This window comes from Geotrypetes seraphini, chromosome 9, assembly GCF_902459505.1.
Source record: "Geotrypetes seraphini chromosome 9, aGeoSer1.1, whole genome shotgun sequence".
NCBI lineage: Eukaryota > Metazoa > Chordata > Amphibia > Gymnophiona > Dermophiidae > Geotrypetes > Geotrypetes seraphini.
The window spans coordinates 151,754,087-151,772,892 of NC_047092.1; the positions used below are offsets into that span (position 1 = coordinate 151,754,087).

Genomic DNA, 18,806 nt, shown 5'->3' on the forward strand with positions numbered 1-18,806 from the left:
CATTGTCCAATTTGACACGGACTAGAGGACATGAAGCTAAGGGGGGACAGGTTCAGGACTAATGTCGGGAAGTTCTGCTTCACTCAGAGAGTGGTTGACACCTGGAATGCCCTCCCAGAGGAGATTATTGCGGAATCGACCGTCCTAGGCTTCAAGAGCAAACTAGATGCATATCTCCTTAAGAGAGGCATATAAAGATATGGTGGACTATAAATTACGCCAGGTGTACACCTGGCAGGGCCTCCGCGTGTGCGGATCGCCGGACTTGATGGACCGAAGGTCTGATCCGGAGATGGCAGTTCTTATGTTCTTATATTTTGTAAGACCGCATGGCTGTATGAGAACCTGAGTTTAGCATTATTCCTCACCAGGTTTTCACCCTTTATTTCTAACAATCTAACACAGCTTAGTTTTATATCTAAGTCTGAAGATCAGTGTTATTTCCACAAGGTTGGACATACTCCCAGCTCCATTTTTGGATAGGGAAAGCTGGTAGAGTGAGAAGATTCTGTGCCATCAATTGTGAGTGTTTATTCTTTACTTCTTGTTATTAAAGTAAGTTGTTCAAGAAATACAGAGTTTGGCTGATAACACTAAGTGGTCCTTTTACAAAGCCGTGCGAGGGCCTTAACATGCGGAATAGCACGTGCTAAATTGCCACACGCGCTAGCCGCTACCGCCTCCTTTTGAGCAGGTGGTAGATTTCCGGCTTGCGCGCGCTAATCCGGTGCGTGCGATAAAACCGCTAGCGTGGCTTTGTAAAAGGAGCTCTAAGATTACAGAAGTAAGGGTTAACAGAATAGGAGCCTCTTACAATTGCCAATATAACTCTGAGGAGTCTTTGTTTTCAGTACAAAGCCAGAGGAGACTTAAAAGTGAGGAAATCTACAAAGACTATGGTAAAGCCATAACTGTTTAGTGAGCTATAGTCGGCACACTAAGCTGTATTTACTTTTTAATACTTGTGTTTAATGATATATTAATAGCTAGAATTCAAAAAAGTTATTTTGTTTCCCTGGACCTCTTTGAATTTTAGATATACAGAGTATTTTGACAAAGTTGTAATAATATGTAGTGGATTGTTTTGAATAGGTATGAATTCAGTCTGTTGTTTCATCCTCTGCTTATGGATTGCACCATTTTCATATGTATGACAATCCATCTTGAACAGTGAAAAATGTTTGGCCCTTTCTCATAAAGTCTTTATAGACAAACACTGACTAGGTTCTTTAGATCTATAAGCATAATTGTTTTACTCCTTTAGGAGGAGAAAGAAAAAAAGCTGAATTATTAATTATGAAAACTCCTTGCATTTTACAGATATCAATGGGGCAGATGCTGCAAGACTTTGGAAAGTTCCTGGGGATGTTTCTTCTGGTTTTGTTCTCGTTCATCATTGGTTTGACCCAACTGTATGACAAAGGATATATTACCGAGGAGCCACCAAAGGACTGCAAAGGAATCTTCTGTGAACAGCAAAGCAACGACACATTTCACTCGTACTTCTTTTTTTGTTGTTTTTTAATGCACATTTTCATTATAGAAAAAATAGCAAAAGGCTGGGTGTTACTTAAGCTATCTTCTGCTTACATTATTAATCACAGTTTATGTTCCCTTTTCAGTATGTTGTATTAGTGGTCACTAATGCATTGGCCATTTTTCTCAGATAGCTTTGGTGCAAAGATAAATAGTATTGAATGGCATGTTTTAAGAAATAGCATTAAAGTAGTTCATTCAGAACAGTGAATGAAAGTAGTATATGTAAACTGAATAATTTACATGTGTTTTATGTAGATGTTTTTTATTTGCTGCTGTAAATGTTTTTATGGGATTTGTCTTTCCATCTTGTTGGATGAATTTGAAAAAATATTTTAATAATGCGACTGTTAATGTTTTATTGTTTTTGTTCTGTCGAAACATATTTTAGTATTTTTAATATGTACGCATGTAATTTTGTAAACCGCGTGGAGGGGCATAATCAAATAAAACATCTAAGTCCATTTTGGCCTAAGTCGCAAGTCACCCAAAGTCAGACACAGGAAAAGGTCCATTTTCGAAAAATAAGTCCAGCATATTTTTTTTTTTTTTTTCAAAAATCGTCCAACTGTACGTCCAGGTGTCTGATCGCCCAGACAGCTAAGTCGTCCATCTTTATTCCCCATTTTCATTCAAAAATTCATCCAAGTCACAAACGCCTAGAAAAAGACATTTTTGAGCATGGGAGGGGCCAGAAAAGTGATGGACTGGACACCCAGACATGGCACTAGAGTAGTGGGGGTACCTTACAGGGCAATGCTGTGAACTTCACAAAAAGGGTGCCATAGAAATATCTCACTACAGCTCCCTTATAGTGAGCCCCCAAAACACCCCCAGCACTTACTAGACCCACCTATCTACCACCCCGTAGCCTTTATGGCTGCAGGGGCCACTTATATGGCAGTACAAAAGGGTTTTATGGGGGAGCATATGTTTCACCATGCATGCAGTGATTAGAGTGGCTTATGGACCTGGGTCCGCCTTTCCATGGTTCACTAACCCACCCCCAAGACCACTTAAGCCACTTTTGTGCAGCTCTACTAGGCTTTCCTATGCCAGGCTGCCAGGTGCTGATGTTCTAGAGGCAGATATGTAAAGTTATGATTACGATTTTTAGGGGGGGGAAGTCAATGATCACTGGGGCAGTGTGTTTGGGTTCGTACTTTGTGTCTGCAGTGGTTATTTGGTCACTTTGGATACCTTCTGTGGACTTAGACCTGGTTTTAGATGGCCTATGTCACAACGTCCAAGTTCCATCTAGGCCAGACATGGGCGACTACGGTCCTTGAAGGCTGGAATCCAGTCGGGTTTTCAGGATTTCCCCAATGAATATGCATGAGATCTATTTGCATGCACTGCTCCCAATGCATATTCATTGGGGAAATCCTGAAAACCCAACTGGATTCCGGCCCTCGAGGACCGGAGTTGACTACCCCTGGTCTAGGCAGTGTTGTAAAACTTTTGGTTATACATGCAGTACAACTAAGTCTAGGACGGCCCACGTCCCACCCAAATCCCGCCCTCACCACTCCTCCTAAAACGCCCCTTTTAGCTCTGGTCGTTCAGCAGCACTGTGAAGGCCTAAGTTGTTTTTAAATACGTCTAAAACTTGGTTCAATTATCGGCACTTGGATAACTTTTGTTACTGATCATCCAAGTGCCAATTTAGGCTGGTTTTTAGACATTTTTCTGTTTTGATTATGAGCCCCATAGTATTTATGCGGTATATAAATTTTTAAATAAATGTACACGTTTGCTAGTGCTTGTCTTGTCTTCTCTTTGCAGGTTCATCGGCACATGCTACGCTCTCTTCTGGTACATCTTTTCCCTTGCACATATTGCACTGTTTGTCACCAGGATCAGATATCATGAAGACCTGCATTCCTTTGTGGGAGCTTTTATCGTTGGTACATACAATGTTGTGGTCGTGATAGTTCTAACTAAGTTGTTGGTTGCAATGCTGCATAAAAGTTTTCAGCTGATCGCTGTAAGTGGTTTCCCAGAATATCTTAAAACTCTACTGTTTGTGAATTAAACAGATGCAGCTATTTAAGAATTAAGAACTTTGTGGAATTTTTTTGTTGATGTTGTAAAATTTAACATGTACATACTTACTACACATTTCCCTCCATATTCGTGACTTTGGTTACTCGTAGTTTTTATCTTGATGGTTCCATCTCTCAAATGATGTCATCCTGGAGTGCTGAGAAAGTTTAGTACATTTTTTTTTCAGTGTGGTTCGGCAAACAGCAACGTCGGAGATAAATGTGCAGAGAGAAAATTTTAGCACTTGCTTTAGTGTAGTGCGGCAAATGGCAGCATCGGAGAAAAGTGTGAAGAGAGAAAATTTTAGCAAGAACTGCAATACCTAGCTTGTTTTTGAAAGCAATCGCAAATAACAATGATAAGTTTTATTCGTGATTTCATGGTGTTCACGGGGGCTATTCCAAAAACCTGTGAATATGGATTACAAGCCCGGAGGCAACATGGATTCACTAGAGATAGGTCTTGTCAGACAAATCTGATCAATTTCTTTGGGTGACAAGAGAATTGGATAGAGGGAGTGCGCTCTAGATGTGTATTTAGATTTTAACAAAGCCTTTGACAGTGTTCTACACAGGCGTCTAATAAATAAGCTGAGTGCCCTCGGGATGGGCCCTAAATTGACGGGCTGGCTCAGGAACTGGTTGAGTGGAAGACAGAGGGTAGTGGTCAATGGAGATCGCTCTGAGGAAAGGATGTTACCAGTGGTGTACCTCAAGGTTCTGTTCTTGGGCCTGTTCTTTTTAACATTTTTATAAGCAATATTGCTGAAGGGCTGTCGGGTAAGATTTGCTTCTTTGTGGATGATACCAAAATCTGCAATAGAGTAGACACCCCGGATTGTGTGAATAACATGAAGACAGACTTAGCGAAGCTTGAAGAATGGTCTGAAATAAGAAATGCAAGGTCATGCATTTGGCTGCAAAAGCCCAAATGAATGGTACAGTTTAGGGGATGAAGAACTTATGTGCATGACAGAAGAGCGGTACTTGGGTGTGATTGTATGTGATGATCTTAAGGTGGCCAAACAGGTTGAAAAGGTGACGTTGAAAGTTAGAAGAATGCTAGGGTGCATAGGGAGAGGTATGGCCAGTAGGATGCTCCTATAAAAGACTCTGGTGAGACCTCATTTAGAATATTGTGTGCAATTCTGGAGACTGCACCTTCAAAAAGATATAAAAAGGATGGAATCGGTCCAGAGGAAAACTACTAAAATGGTGCGTGGTCTTCATCATAAGGCGTATGGGGACAAACTTAAAGATCTCAATCTGTATACTTTGGAGGAAAGGTGGGAGAGGGGAGATATGATCGAGACGTTTAAATACCTACGTGGCATAAATGCGCATGAGTTCAGTCTTTCATTTGGAAGAAAGCTTTGAAATGAGAGGGCATAAGATGAAGTTAAGAGGTGATAGGCTCCGGAGTAATTTAAAGAAATACTTTTTTACAGAAAGGGTGGTAGATGCGTGGAATAGTCTCCTAGAAGAGGTGGTGGAAACAGAGATTGTGTGTGAACTCAAGAAAGTGTGGGATAAGCTCGTGGGATCTCTTAGAGGAAAAGATAATGGTTACAGTGGATAGGCAGACTGGATGGGCCATTTAGCTTTTATCTGCCATCATGTTTCTATGAATATGATAGGAAAAAGTTATTCATGTTTTTTTTCGTATTCGTAGGCTGTCTTTGAAAGTTTCCCCCGCGAACATGGAGAGAGAAGTGTATTTTCTAGCTTCCAATTATAATAAGATTAAAGTTTTTGGTCAAAATTAAAAATTTCTCTGTTTAGCAAAGCTGACTTACATTTACGATGCAGTCCTTGTATGCCAAAGTGAGATGTCATAGAGTATATAGGAAAACCGTATTGTGGTAAAAATATTAAGTTTGCTGCACACTTGTTTTTTTCAACATCATTCATTTATTGCCTGCAACTGATGATCTTTTCCTGATACTGTAGAATCATGAAGACAAGGAATGGAAGTTTGCCCGTGCCAAGTTGTGGCTGAGTTATTTTGATGACAAATGCACGCTACCGCCACCTTTCAACGTTATTCCTTCTCCCAAAACCATGTGCTATCTCTTCAGTAGCATCCGAAAATGGATTTGCTCTCATACGTCCACAGGGAGGATTAAGCGACAGAATAGTTTAAAGGTATGATTGTTTGCACAACATGACACAACATGAAACTAAAGCTTGAGAAATTGAAATAGAACTGTAGAAGAATTTATGGTTCAAAATTAGATTATATTTAGATATATGTATAAAAAAAAGTATAAAAAGATATGTGAATTAACAATCACTGTGCCACACATTGACCCTCCAGACCAAACATATTCCTGACATAAGATGGAGACTGAGAAGTACTAGATTTCTAGGATGTGCAATCGAACTGAGGGTTCACCATATACAATATAAAGGGGTTATGGTGAGATGTGTACCTAGGACTGCTCTGTTGGGGTGTCTTTATAACCAGTTTACTAAAAATGCTAACCATTCCTACATACCCAATGGCTCATTTTAAGTGATTTTCTTTTAGACGTTTCTTTCCAAAAATGGTTCAAAAATATAGACACACTGAGGTCATTTTTGAAAAAAAAGGTGGATAGTTTCTTGTTTTGAAAATGGTCATGTTAGATGTCATATTGAAAATGCCCCTCTTCATGAAATTGTGATTTGTTGATCACTTAATATTCCCTTTTTGCATCACGAGTAAAGGTAGATTGTTTAATTTTCTTATTACTTTGGCAGTAAAATTGATTGTTAATAATTGAGGGACTTACTTCCAAAACCCGCTAAGTCCTCTCTTGGCAAAAAATGAGCTATACTTTCGTATGGACAAAGGATATTGTTATCTAGCAGTGTAATTAATTGTTGAGACAGACAGACAGGGGGCCAGGGAAGAGACAGAAAGACAGACAGAGACACACAGACGGGGACAGAGACAGAAAGAAAGAAAGGGGGGCAGGGAGAGAGAAAGAAAGAGATAAAAAAAAGAAAGAAAGAAACGCCTCAGTGCCCCATTGTGCTAAAAGTCTACACATCTATTCTAGCACCCATTAAACACTTAAACACTAGTATGATATGTTTGGATAAACAGGCAACAGAAAAATGTTTTGCAGTTTTACTGTTTAGTTCAATATTTTTAACTCATTATGGGCTTCTTTTACAAAGCTGCAGTAGCAATTCTCCCCAAGGCAAATGCATCGAAATCCATTCAATTTCTCTGAGCTTCAGTGCATTTGCCACGATGGCAAAAGGAGCCCCATATGATTAAATTTCAAGATGTATGTGATAAGACTGACAGAGAATGAAATGCATAGGTTTCTGTAAAATTCAACATTTTTTTATATATATAACACACAACTCATGCAAGATTTTAAACACATCATGTTGTTAGCTTTTCAAATATATATTTATTCCACCTCTTATAGGAACTGGATGAATATCTCAAGTAAAAGGAAGTCAGAATGTGTCACCTTGTAATATGGAAATTTAACTTATATGTATTTCCTGGGTATTGCCCAAGTTCTCTTGTTATGTAATCTGCTTAGAACCTGAATAAGGAGCTTATGGACTATAAGAATTACTATAATGTAATTTTATGCTTACATGAAAAATTATTTCTTCTCTGCAACTAAAATGAACTTAGCAAGTTTTAGAAATAATCCCTTGAATTGGAAAAATGCTGCTGCATTATCTGTAGAGTTATGTCTGCCAAGTTTATAAATACGAAAAAGAGATTGCTGAGAGAAGTGGATTTTTGCATAAGTTCAACGATACGCAGTCTCTGATTGATGTTATTCTGCAGCTGCAACTCATCGCTTGATTGTTTAGTTTGATCCGTTTGTTGATGTTGTAGATATTTTTCACTTTCAGTACAAACTGAATAAAGTTTTCCTGATCTACGAGCTCGTAAAAAAGAAATTATATCACTGTAGGTTGCTTAAATCAGGCTGACGGCATACTTCCATTTCACAAGCAGGAGCAAAACAGGCTCGTCACACAGATGCTTCTCGCCAACTAACGTGAAGGGATTTCAAAGAACAAGTGATCACATGCCATTTCTTGCGGAATGGAGGCCATATTTTTCATTTAGCTTGTATTTGGACACTTAACCAAATATTGTGGGAATTGTGGATCCTGTTATTTAGGTGATCAGTGGTGTGAAGCTAAAGTAGTGCATGTATTTTTTAAAATCAAACGTACACGTGCTGTTTCATTCTTCTAACTCATATACAGTCCCACAAGAGCATTTTGTTTTCCCATAGCTAAAATTACTTATGTTGTGGAAGTTAGCACATACTTTTTGTTGGGCGGAGGAGAACAATTTTCATCTTAGAAATTGTACTCAGGTACTGGCTTTGAAAATTATCTTTATTACTTCTATAGGAATGATCATATTGGAGTTTTCATACTGTATAAGGAAATTTTAGAAACCAATTCATAAATCTTAATTCTGTTGCAACATTGCAGCTTGTGGAATACTGTGATGTAGAATCTAATCTAACCTTTTCTGTGTTAAGGAATGGAGAAGTCTGAGGCAAAAGAGGGATGCGAACTACCAAAAGGTAATGTGTTGTTTGGTCCATCGTTACCTGACGTCCATGAGGCAGAAGATGCAAAGCTCTGATCAGGCTACTGTGGAAAACCTTAATGAACTGCATCAGGACTTATCAAAATTCCGAAATGAAATGAGAGACCTACTTGGCTTTCGGACATCCAAATATGCTATGTTTTATCCAAGAAACTAAGATTGTTCCATTTCATTCTCGTCAAGGGTTATGCACAGATTGCAGTAACAAAGGCCATGGCTCCTCCTTTGGGTAGAACGCAAAATTTTTATGCCTGTCCAGTCAAGCATAGTTGGCCAGTGACATCAGGCTGATCAGGACTTCCTGCCCATGTTTCCTTTAGTCATTATGATGGTGAGGTTGTGTGTATTGTTCCTTCAAAAAATTCAAGCATGAAAAAAAAAAGTCTGTGAAACCAGAGGTAAAAGACTTTAGCAACCAACTAGGAAAAAGGCTGGGGAACCACTCACTAAGGAAGTCAATTGTTTTAGTAACTCTCCAGCAAAAAAAATCTAGCAAGCTGCAAATAGAGAAGGATATAGAAATTTACATAAAAGGACACTCTTTGTAAACAACACTCGGTTTCTGTTCAATATGAGTTGACCTCTAAAAACAAAAAACCCCAAACAAACCTCAACAAAAAGGCGCTTTCATATGTTGCAGCCTTCCTAGAGTGATTTAATCTGTGAGTCCTTAGGGCTATTTAGAAACATAGAAACATGACGGCAGATAAAGGCCAAATGGTCCATCTAGTCTGCCCATCCACAGAAACCATTATCTCTTTCTCTCTCCGAGAGATCCCACGTGTCTATCCCAGGCCCTCTTGAATTCAGACACAGTCTGTTTTCACCACCTCTTCCGGGAGACTTATCCACGTATCTACTACCCTTACTCCGGAGCCTATCACCTCTTAACTTTAATCTTTAATTTAAAAAGAGCTGCTACTACTGTGGAAAAGATAGTGTTAAATAGTACCTTCTTATTACATGTCAGATGGCAGGTAAGGGAAAATCATCTCCTTTGAGCTGCTGAAGCTACAAATATTCTGTGAGGAAGGAGCTTTTCAAAGATACCTAAATCTTGGGGAACCTTGTAGTCAGCTAAGATTAGGGGGTGACGTACCAGGGTGCTCTGAGCAGAGTAATAGTCCTTCCCCTGTTCTTATTTAGATCCTTCTGTAATTGAGTGGCTGGATAAGAAAATGTTGGGAGAAAAATAGTATGATAATGTGTTTCTCAGTAAGAATTAATCTGTTTAACAAATATCTGGCTTAAGTTTTGATATTTGCAGCTCAAGCAATGATGGGAGATGGTACAACTTGCAGAAGACTCACTGATTATTCTTCTGAAGTATGCTTGCTTTGGTAGTCCATTTGATTTCAAACAGTTATTTGAATTGCAGTCAAAAAAGGTTGGGAAAAAGGCCTACACATTGTATAATTACAACACCTAGTGGCTAGATTTAGGACCAGTGAATGAAAGGTTCTGATATAAAACTGTCACTAATTGTCTGGGCTAGGTAAGTTAGGAAGGGATATCAAATAGTTGGGGGCGATCTGCTAGGTTCATGGTTCCAGAACTCAGCCCTGGTTCCCAGTCAAGCCTGAGTAGCTCAAAAGAGCAAGAGAACTGCTGGATCCCATAAAAGCAGCACCCAAAAAAAAAGACTGTCAATGATATTGCAAGAAGTAAGCGTGGTTTTCTTTAAAGACGAGTGGTTCATCTTAGTTACAGAAGTGTCTGTTTGGATTTGAATGGGCACATGTTTTCAGAGACCTCTGAAAGGCAAAAGGCTTTTACTGCTTATACTTTACATGGTTGCTCTCGCTTGTCCACCAAGATCATCAGGAAATGTCTTCTGGTGCTGTAGCCATAAAGAAGTTCTGAACTTTTTCTTGTTTTCAGTTTGTTTTTCTTTATCAGTCCTCTGAACTGGCCTTCTGAAGTTTTTCACTTGGACTCCTTTTTTTCATTTGATATCTATCATGTCATCAAATTTTCTTTTCAGGTGAGGAGTGTGAACCATATAACTTATGATACATTTGAAATAATATTTTTTTTTCTGGATTTTCATTCTTTTGTGTTTTTTTTTCCAATTCTTTATTCATTTAAAAAAATTTACAATAAGTGTAACAGCATATATAACATTTTAAACTCAGATACAGCACTTAATATTCTGTTAAAATCCACATCAGAATTTATCTCCCCTCCCCCCTAATCGGTAACATTCTTTAAATTCAAGAAAATCTGCCATAAACCCCATTCCTATATACCTTATTTAATAATCAAACCAAAAAACCCTTCCCCCCCCTCCTGGATGTGCATTTTTAAGGGGAAAAATAATATTCAGTCATTACAATATTTTGTTAATGGCTCCCAAATCTCCTGAAATTTTCTAAAATTCCCCTTTTGTGTGGCTATTGTCCTTTCCATTTTAAAAATGTGACATAAAGAGTTCCACTAGAAACTGTAATTAAGTCTCTCACAGTTTTTCCAATTAGTCATAATCTGTTGTATGGCAACCCCTGTCATAATAATATTAAATGCTTCTGTCATTGTAGTTGATAACTGCAGATGTGTAGCAGTGAATCTTCGGCCTTCATGAAGATGTTCAGAAAGGAGAAATTAGACCTTACCTGCTAAATTGCTTTCCTTTAGTTCCTCAAGACTGGCCTAGATAGTTGGGTTATACATACCTGCTAGCAGGTGGGTGGAGACTGAGAGCTGCAGAATTCTGGTGAAGCCTATATGTTAGCTGCGCAGTCCCTCCCAGGGTCAGCATGAATATAACAAGCAGAAAGAACTAAGAAACACAACAAGAACCAACAAATCTGTCCTAACCCTGCTCTCTCATGGCTTCAAAATCCCAGATGATATGCAAGAACGCTGCACTGCAGCTGCAAAGGAAGCAGCTGCCTCAAACAGCGAGAGCGGTCACACAGAATCTGCTGCTGAAAACAAGCTGTCTAATGCTGTTTGCAGGAAAAAGAAATACTTCCAGCCAAAAGGCAGCACTCCCTCAGCAACTACACTAAAACAAATTCCCCGGGGAAGATGACAACCAAAAACTCAGAAGGCCACATCATAACAATATGAGCGGGTTCTAGGCCAGTCTGGAGGGACTAAAGGAAAGCAAATTGGCACGTAAGGTCTAAATTTCTCCTTTCTTAGCGTCCCTCCAGACGCCTAGATGAATGGGAAGTGCCAAAGCAGTGAACATAAAGGGTGGGACCCTCAAATATCTTTGAGTCCCAGAAGCAATATCCTGATGATTGAGAATATCTACGTAGTAGTACATAACAAAGAAATGCAACTAAGACCAATCTGCCGCTCTACAAATCTGCACTGGTACGAAATAGCTCTCTGCCCTAAAGCTACCTGCTCTCTGGTAGAATGTGTTTTAAGGGCATCTCGGATCAACCTGCCACCAAGACGTAATGCTGAATCAATGGCTTCCTTAATGCAACGTGCTATAGTAGGGTGAAACACCACTAGGTCCTTTCTCCTGTCAGCTAATATAACTGACTATTCTTACCAAAGCACAAAACTGGCTCTCCAGGCTACTTCACTACTACAGGGAACTGACTGAGGCACAAAAAAGTCTGCAATCTCTTCAGTACTGGCACTCAAGGACACTTCCCTACCTCAGGGAGAAAAAAACCAAGGCATAAAACAGTCTGCAGACAGAATCAACAATATAAGGAAAATGCTATACAGTACTCCCTTGAAATTCGTGGGGGTTCCGTTCCAGGAACCCCTGCGAATTTTGAAAAACCGGCCTGTCAAAAGGCAGGGGAGGCAGAAGAGGCAGCTGGAGTGCTGGTGGGTGAATAAAATCATTCACGGTCTACTCCGACCGCCTCTTCCTGTAGTAAAGTCAGGCTACACCAATCAGGAGGTGCGTTGACACGCAGCTCCTGATTGGTGTAGCCCAACTTTAGCCGCCGCGTTTTAGCAACTTTAGCGCTACAAAGACTCGAAGCAACGCTTTAATTGACAGATATAAGATCTCATATCTCAGTGTACACCCAAAGACTCCTAAGACTCCTGATGCAGGCCGGGAGGCCGAAACATGTACATGTCGAGCCATTGAGTTACTTTGGATGAATAAAGATATTGGATTTATCAGATGAGTTGAAAGACACTTTTTTCTGCACCATTCTGATTGGACAATTCCACTTTGGTTTTGCTCTTTTGAGTTTTGTGGATTTGTTTCCCCTGTTCCTGTGTGCCCAACTTTACTACAGAAAGAGGTGGTCGGAGCAGACCGCGAATGAGTGAGTTCGCGATTCGTGAACCGCAAATTTGCGGGGGAACACTATACTCTATTGGCAGAAATAATAAATTGCAGTGAAACACTACAATTGAATCACCATATCAAAAGCTATTGAAGCATGCTGAATTAGAGCTCTATCTAGTAGGAGCTAGGGCCTAATAAGAACATAAACATTGCCTCTGCTGGGTCAGACCAGAGGTCCATCATGCCCAGCAGTCTGCTCACGCGGCGGCCCATCAGGTCCAGGACCTGTATAGTATTCTTCTATCTATACCCTTCTATCCCTTTTTCCTTCAGGAAATTATCTAATCTCTTCTTGAACCCCAATATCCCCCATGATCAATACATCCAGAAGGGAATTGGAAAATGTGCCAAAGAAAGCTGAATGGCAAAACTGCAGTGCTCACCTTAAATGTGAGATGTAGAGGCAGCTGTATTATGAACTTAAGGTCCTGCATCTTCTACAAGCGGGAATGAAGGAAAGATTTTGCTAAAACCTCGAGGGCAAAAATTAACTCTTCAACCTAGGTAGGACAGAATGAAAACAAAAAAACTAGAGGAAAAAGGTAGACACATATCAAAAGTGACAGTAATGCAATCTGTAAATACCTAGGAAGAAATCCCAGCTGCTCTCTAAAAAGAGAAAATAAATTAATTTTGGTCCACAAACAGGGCTAAAGTTAGCCAAAGTGGAGGAAAAAAAATGAAAATCTAGCTGGTACTAAAAGATACGTAGTTGAAGCTGTTAGGGTAAACCACTTGACATGTGAGTTGAGAAAAAGAGGACAAAAGCCCAGAGAGCACAAGGAGGCTGAGGGAAGCTTAGTTTAATAATAACAATAATAAAAAAAAGGTTGACATGGGACCAAAAGGCTAATACTCGGTGAGGTTGTAAAATTAAGATCAGGTGAGCCCATGCATTCAAAGACTATTAAAAAAAAAAACTACAAAAGTTAACCTAGATAGAGGACACAAATGCTTCTGGAAAAGTCAGATATGTTGCTGAGCTGGGAAGCTAAGCAACTGAATAGTTAGTTATAAGTCAGCTCCCTTGGGACAGGAGACATATCCAGTCCTGTGGTACAGCTTTCCCAGCAACCTTCCTTCCTTCTACTGCCTCCTGAAGGAATTCACTCAGAGAATATCACGCTAGCACTCTGCCAACTGCATTACACAGAAGCAGACTAGGCTCCACTGAAACTGAGATTTGAGTTCCACGCATCCCACAACATAAACATTGCTTACTGCATGCCAATAAGGTAGACCTAGCATGTGAGACTAAGGCTCGTGAATTCAAGGTGATGAGCTTTGCTGAATCTGGGCCACTAGGCTTGGCTGAGTCCAGGCTGCCAAGCTTGGCTGAGCCTGAGTTGTTAAACTTGGATGAATTAGATCTGAAACTATACTGAGAAGACCCTTAACAGAACCTATTAGGTTAAGCTCAGCTAAAGCCCAAATGAGTTAAGCCAGAGTAGTTGGCAAAACTAACTGAAGCTGTGGGGCTAAACTCTCTTGAACCCATGAGAAAAGAAAGCAACATTAGAGCAGGAGAATCAGAGCAGCTCAGGAGAATAAGTGACAATTGAACTATATGAATGCAGGACTACTACTACTATTTATAATTTCTATGGCACTAGTAGATGTAGGCTGTCCTGCCCACATATGCCGGTACTTTTCCCGAGTTTAGTGAATCGCTTATTTACTTTTTCCAAAAAATAATAGGGCTAGGGGGCACGCAATGAAGCTGCAAAGTAGTAGATTTAAAACAAACTGGAGAAAATATTTTTTCACTGACCCCCCCACCCCCACCCCTTTTACAAAACCGTAGCATGGTTTTCAGCGCTGGCTGCGGCAGTAACAGCTCTGACAATCATAGAATTCCTAACATAGTAACATAGTAGATGACAGCAGATAAATGACAGCTGCATTGGCTGCCAATGGAGGCGCGCGTAAAGTTTAAATTTGCCTGCTTCTGCTTCAAAGCACTACACGGACTTGCCCCTAAATATATAACTGACCTTTTCGTCTTCTCAGCCAACAGACATAAGAGAAGCTCACATTCCAACTTCATTTCCCCTCCAGTGAGAGGTTGTAAACTGAAAAAACACCATGAACATCTTCTCTCGCACCAAGCAGCATCATGGGGTAAAGACCTAGAACAATTGCTTTCGCCCACTACTTATGAGGAATTTAGGAAACGTCTGAAAACACACCTGTTCCTAAAGTATCTAGACAACTGATCATCTCTTCTCTCTCCCCTCTATAGCGATTAACTTGTTCTATTGATCACTCTCTCCTCAAAAATGAATTTCCTGTCCTATTAACCCTCTTTCTTTCTCCCCTCTTAAAGTCAATCAATTTGTACCTTTGCTTAATCTTTGTAAACCGCATAGAACTTCACGGTATTGCGGTATATAAGCTGTTATTATTATAAAGACCCGAATGGTCCATCTAGTCTGCCCAACCTGATTCAATTTAAATTTTTAAATTTTTTCTTCTTAGCTATTTCTGGACAAGAATCCAAAGCTCTACCTGTTACTGTGCTTGGGTTCCAACTGCCAAAATCTCCATCAAAACCTACTCCAGCCCATCTACACCCTCCCAGCCATTGAAGCCCTCCCCAGTTCATCCTCCACCAAACGGCCATATATAGACACAGACCGTGCAAGTCTGCCCAGTACTGGCCTTAGTTCAATTTTTAATATTATTTTCTGATTCTAGATCCTCTGTGTTCATCCCACGCTTCTTTGAACTCAGTCATCGTTTTACTCTCCACCACCTCTCTCGGGAGGGCATTCCAGGCATCCACCACCCTCTCCGTAAAGTAGAATTTCCTAACATTGCCTTTGAATCTACCACCCCTCAACCTCAAATTATGTCCTCTGGTTTTACCATTTTCCTTTCTGCAGTAGAGCTGTTACCACCGTGGCCAGCGCTAAAAACCACGCTACGGTTTTGTAAAAGAGTGAGTGTGTGTTAATGTGTAATTAGGTTATACCTGCGGAGGCACTGGATTTTTCTTGTTTAATTAAATGTATACCAGGGATCTCTATGAGTGCAGAGCTTAGGCAGTGTCAAAATACGGAGTGGTTCATCGTGCTTATTTTACACAAGAACAGGTTTATAAGTCTGGGGGTTTAGATACTCCAGTTTGACCTAAATGTTAACAGGGTTCCCTCATTTTGTCATGCTTTTTGGACCAGTCCAAAAATAAAAGCATTCTGGAGAGCTATTATGTGCTACCTGGAACGCTATTGTCCCCTGCAGATATTCTCTTAGATAAATATGAATCTTTTCATATACCTGCTGATTAGGAATGCTGCAGTCTTGGGTAAAAAAAAAATAATCCTTAGTGTCTGGATGCAATTGGCCACACCCTCTTTTTGGGCTTGGCAAAATCACCTTCACAACTTGATGGGTTTTGAACAAAGGCATGCTTGTCTTAATTACAAATGGAAACAACTATTCTTGAGTATTTGGGGGGGTCTTATATTCAGTCTTTGCCACAGAAAGCCAGGGGCCTCGTACTCAAATCTAATTTTTCAGGATTGTAGAAAGTGTGGAGAAGCTGGGAGATCCCCATGGTAAGGAATGCATGCTGAAGAGCGAGCTTGAATGTCCTTTTTTTCATGGGAGGGTTGGGGGGGGGGGTTAATTCACTCAGGGGTTTGATTAGGATAGGACATAGTCTTAGAAGGGAGTATAAGTCCAGCTCTCCTAATCTTTTGTTATATTTTATAGGGATCTTTGCTTAATCCGTTTAGTAGGAAGGGAGGAGAAAGGGGTTGGGATTATGTGGGGGTTGTTCTTTCACAGTTTGCTAATATGGACTTGATTTTAGTTCAGGTTTGGGGCTAGGAAGTGGGATCCTGCACTGCATTGCTTGCTGTATGTCATTTGCTTACTCCTCATAACTGGTCTTCCTGTATGATTGTCTTGGTGAACTATTAGAGAGAGGTTTAGATGAGTGAATGTTACTGGGAATTACAGTTTGCAACTTGTTCCTCTGTATGCTTTATGGAAATGTTTATATTTTGTTCAATAAAAAAAAAAAGATTTAAAGTAAATGTGTAATTAAACTCTGGAATTTGTTGCCAGAAAACATGGTGAAAGTAGTTAGCACTGCGTGGTTTAAATAGATAATTTCCTAAAAGAAAAGTCTATAAACCATTATTAAGATGGACTTGGGAAAATCCACTGCTTATTCCTAGGATAAGCAGCATAAAATCTGTTGTACTCTTTGGGATCTTTCCAGGTACCTGTGACCTAGGTTGGGCAATGATGGAAACAGGATTCTGTCAACTCGTATGTTCTTATGTACCTCCGGTTAAGTGAGTTACCCCGCCCACTACACTAATCATCAGGGTACTCCTCCCATTGGCCAGTGCAATGAGCTGAATACCAAATGGCACTATGGTTATTGTTAACATCTTCTATCAACCACCCGCTACACCAGATAAGTGAATTTATTACATCTTCTACAGTTTGTTCATAGTGAGTGGTTTGGGACCTTAAAGGGCGATGATGGTCCCACAATAACCATAGTCTGTTGTTATCACAGATTAATTTGGTTACGGGTCTGAGCACTTTACAAACGTATTTTGGAAAATATATATATTTAAAACATAAGCATTTAGAGCTGTGATTTTGAGAGTAAACTGCTAAGAGGAGACAATATCATTCTACTGAAACCTAAGGACAGTGCTGGGCAGACTTCTACAGTCTATATCTTAGAAATACCAAAGAAAGACAATTTAATCATAAATTGATCATGAGTGTAACTTGGGCAGACTGGATGGATCATTCTGCTGTCATATACTATATTACTGGTATTCATCTAATGGAAGTTCTTTCTGAGCTACTGGATATCTTTATACTGAAGTAGCTGACTTAGAAGATTTTTTTTTTTTAAGTGGTAGTAACTTCAGTGTGCAGAATAAGTGAGATCCAGACTCTGGTAACTGATCCACTTTCTCCTCATTTTAATAGCAGGCTGGTTCTGTGTATTTATTCAAAGTTCCTTGCTAAGGTAGTGTCTTATTTCTACATTAATCAGGCAGGTGTTCTGCCAGTATTTTTCCCAAAACCTCATACTCACAGTTGAAAATCCATTGCAGCCACTGGATTGCAGGAGAACTGTTAGCCTTGCCTTTGGAGAAGACCAAAGCCCTCAGAAAGTCCACCCAGATTTTTGATTCTGTAACCCTATTAAACTGGGAGCTGCTATTACCAAACACACGGTATCTAACCCTGCTTCTTTTCCAATGGCAAGAGTGGGCCTACGTAGGGTAGCCAGGCAACCTATACTGGTGCTGAATCTACTTGTCCCTCTGGTCCTGAAATGTTAGCAGCAAAAGCAGAAGGGGGAAGGGAAAAGAAAATAATGCACTCCTGATGTGCATCTGCTGCAGGTGGATACTTACCTAGTGAGAGGGCAGGCCCAGGAAGACAGAGTCAACTGGCAATGAATTTCAGCCTGATCTAGATGTTGCAACAGGAGGCCTAAATTTGGCCAACTCTCCATGCACTCTGACCCCCATTCCTCCTGTCAGCCAGCATACTTAAGTGTCCCCAAGCCCTGATCCGCCCTCCCTCCCAATAGTATATATATATATACACATATACACACACACACATGATCCACCCTTTGTCCCATAATTTAAAATTAGCTGAAGGGTTGATTCCAACTCCTTCCCCTAGATCTCCAAGTTTCCAACTTTATTTAAAATTTGATTAAACACCTATCCAAATACTAGGCAATTTACAAAGATAAAAATAAAGGGGGGCATATTTAAAAACAAAAAAATATATTCAAAATATGAAAAAACATTGATAAACGTGCAATAACACATACATTATACAAAAGGTAAGGGGGTTGAACTACAATAAGTTATAAGAGAACATAAATAGGAAAACCAATAGGGCTAAATATATTGTCCCATTTCTCTTCCCCTTCCCCTTGTCTCCCCTATAACCCCTACTCTTCCCACTGCTGTTTCATTTTTTAGAAAATTATGTACATGTTTTTTTAGCTAAATCTCCTGAAGGCACTATAAATAAGTTCTTATCAAAAGACTTTCATTGTCTATTAATACATTGACTCTCAAATGATATAAAACTACAGTCTTCCCTTTGATTCTGTCCGTTTCATCCAGATATTCACTTTTTTTTTTTTTTTTTTAATAGAAAGCATTCTTTAGTCATTTTCTACCCTACATGTATATACAAGGGGGTGCTGAAAAGTTCTCATCCCAACCAACATTCAAAATTCTGAGCGCTATTTTGCTGCTGTAGTTGAAAAGAGTGTTATTTTATTTTGCAAAGTGCCAATTTGCAGAATCGTAATACTATATTTTGAAACATGATGACAGAAAAAGGCCAAATG

The 18,806-nt window shown here is 39.8% G+C and overlaps 1 protein-coding gene across 1 annotated transcript in view; it reads left to right on the forward strand.

Moving 5' to 3' along the window:
• TRPC1 (transient receptor potential cation channel subfamily C member 1) overlaps positions 1–10,213 on the forward strand; it is a 59,877-nt gene extending 49,664 nt beyond the window's left edge. The window contains exons 10-13 of the mRNA XM_033959499.1: positions 1,321–1,499; positions 3,322–3,523; positions 5,532–5,726; positions 8,099–10,213. Coding sequence (XP_033815390.1) covers positions 1,321–1,499; positions 3,322–3,523; positions 5,532–5,726; positions 8,099–8,326 — 804 coding nt within the window. The 3' untranslated portion in view covers positions 8,327–10,213. The remainder of the gene's footprint in view (positions 1–1,320; positions 1,500–3,321; positions 3,524–5,531; positions 5,727–8,098) is intronic.
• The last annotated feature ends 8,593 nt before the right edge of the window (positions 10,214–18,806 follow it).